We start from the raw sequence: 1,716 nt of genomic DNA, 5'->3' as shown, positions 1-1,716 counted from the left end.
ATATGCTTTTAAGACATGCATATGCCATATTTAATCATACCATTTTTATATATTTTAACATTGGTTTCCATTTCGTTAGGATGACATCAGTGCCATGGAAATGGAGGATGACAAAAGAGATCTGATTTCCAGAGAGATCAACAAATTCCGTGATACGCATAAGGTAAAACACTTGCTAATTTCCTCCATATCACAGGTAGAGCACAGCAGCCTCTCACACCTAGTTTAGTTTGACAACACACCAGCATGAGTAGATGCTATTTAGCCTGACAATTCCATTTAGCTCAGCAAAACTTGTATTGCATTTAAGCTTTGAATTTGATGATATAGTGCAGAAATCAGTTTAAGACTAGGCCTCATTTGGGCCCAGAGCCTTTATATAAGTGGCTTGTGTAAACTTTAGCGTGACCTTCATGTTAAGGGTGGGAAATGTAGTCACACATACAATGCATGGACGTTCTGTGCACTTCCCTAAAAGCTAATCTATTCATTAAACCCCACCATTATGATAGAGATCATATGGTGACTAAACCAAGATGAATCTCTCAGCTTTGGAAAAAGTTGCAAGGATAGGATGTAAGTATGAGCTTTCCATTTTTCTCTACTTGTACTGGGCGCCCCCTTCTGAAAGACTCGCACAGGGGCAACTGCACCGACTCGCTCTGAAGTTCAGCTCGTTCGTGGTTTTGATATCGAAACGCATATGAGGGCGTTGACTTATATCTGCCGTGTTTAGCAAAGGGACTCGTTTTCTGGTTCTCGGAGACACGGGCGGCCAGTGAAGCTGTGTGGGTCTGCTAGTAAAAGTGATGTTGGTGCTATAATGAATACTGCTGACTTGAATAACAGTGAATTGGCCCATTCGGCTCTTGTGAAAGTAGGGGGCGCCCCTCCACAGCACACGGACTTTCTGAAGACTCTACAGGTATGAGTTTTTGTGATTGAGTTTGCCATCACTTCTCTTCATTCCTGCCTGCTTGCGCTCTTAACTTTTCATGTTTCTATGTACGTGTGTGTTTGTGTTTAACATGTTGCATCGCTAAAGTCGCACTTTAAGTCCCGGAAAACGGCGTCTAATGTTTTATTTTTAACACTGGCCTCATACTTTACGCTACTTTAATTCGTAACTCTAGCCTCGTAACGTTAAATATTAAACTTTGACACGTCACACCGTAGCAGACAAAAGTTTAATCTACTTTAAATCTTTTTTTTTTGGTCTTTTGTGTGACAATACAGATTGAATAATAACAAGGTGAAGATATTGTCCATTATTGATCCCTTTAACAATCCATATTGCTTCAGATAGACCAAAAAGAAAAAATTAAATTAATAATTAATTTCTAAGTGAAGCACAGTAGGTACAAAACATCAGCAGAGGATAAAGAAAAGCTGTGACAGATTAACATAAAATAAAATAAATTCTCTTACACGCGATCTCTTGAAGCATCTGGAGATGATGCTAGTCTCTCGGTTTGCTTGACTGGGTCTCACTGGATTATTACAATCAATGGCTAAACTAATGTTTGGAAATGTAAACCGATATTTCCTACTGACACACGACAGCAAAAGATAGAAATACATGACTTAAATCCGTTTTTAGCTGCTGAAAATACTAGTGTTTAATACTAGATGTGGTGTGTCGGGACATTCTGGCTACGCACAATTATTTTTGTACTATTATAATAAAAATATTTTTTAAATAATGTATATAATAAT

The 1,716-nt window shown here is 38.2% G+C and overlaps 2 protein-coding genes across 3 annotated transcripts in view; one reads left to right on the top strand and one right to left on the bottom strand.

Annotated features, from left to right (window-relative positions):
- LOC122324315 (RNA-binding protein 25-like) overlaps positions 1–1,708 on the top strand; it is a 6,777-nt gene extending 5,069 nt beyond the window's left edge. The window contains exons 10-11 of one of the 2 annotated variants that reach the window (XM_043218633.1): positions 80–163; positions 513–1,708. In XM_043218633.1, the coding sequence (XP_043074568.1) occupies positions 80–163; positions 513–530 (102 nt within the window). In that variant the 3' untranslated portion in view covers positions 531–1,708. Of the gene's footprint in view, positions 1–79 lie in introns of both variants that reach the window. The other variant, XM_043218632.1, reaches the window with a different exon arrangement.
- Positions 1–1,716, bottom strand: part of fut8b (fucosyltransferase 8b (alpha (1,6) fucosyltransferase)) — a 227,019-nt gene that overhangs the window by 92,775 nt on the left and 132,528 nt on the right.

The sequence above is a fragment of the Puntigrus tetrazona genome, chromosome 20 (genome assembly GCF_018831695.1).
Source record: "Puntigrus tetrazona isolate hp1 chromosome 20, ASM1883169v1, whole genome shotgun sequence".
Lineage (NCBI taxonomy): Eukaryota > Metazoa > Chordata > Actinopteri > Cypriniformes > Cyprinidae > Puntigrus > Puntigrus tetrazona.
The sequence above is the reverse complement of the archived record's forward strand: the minus strand, read 5'-3'. Positions and strand labels throughout refer to the sequence as shown.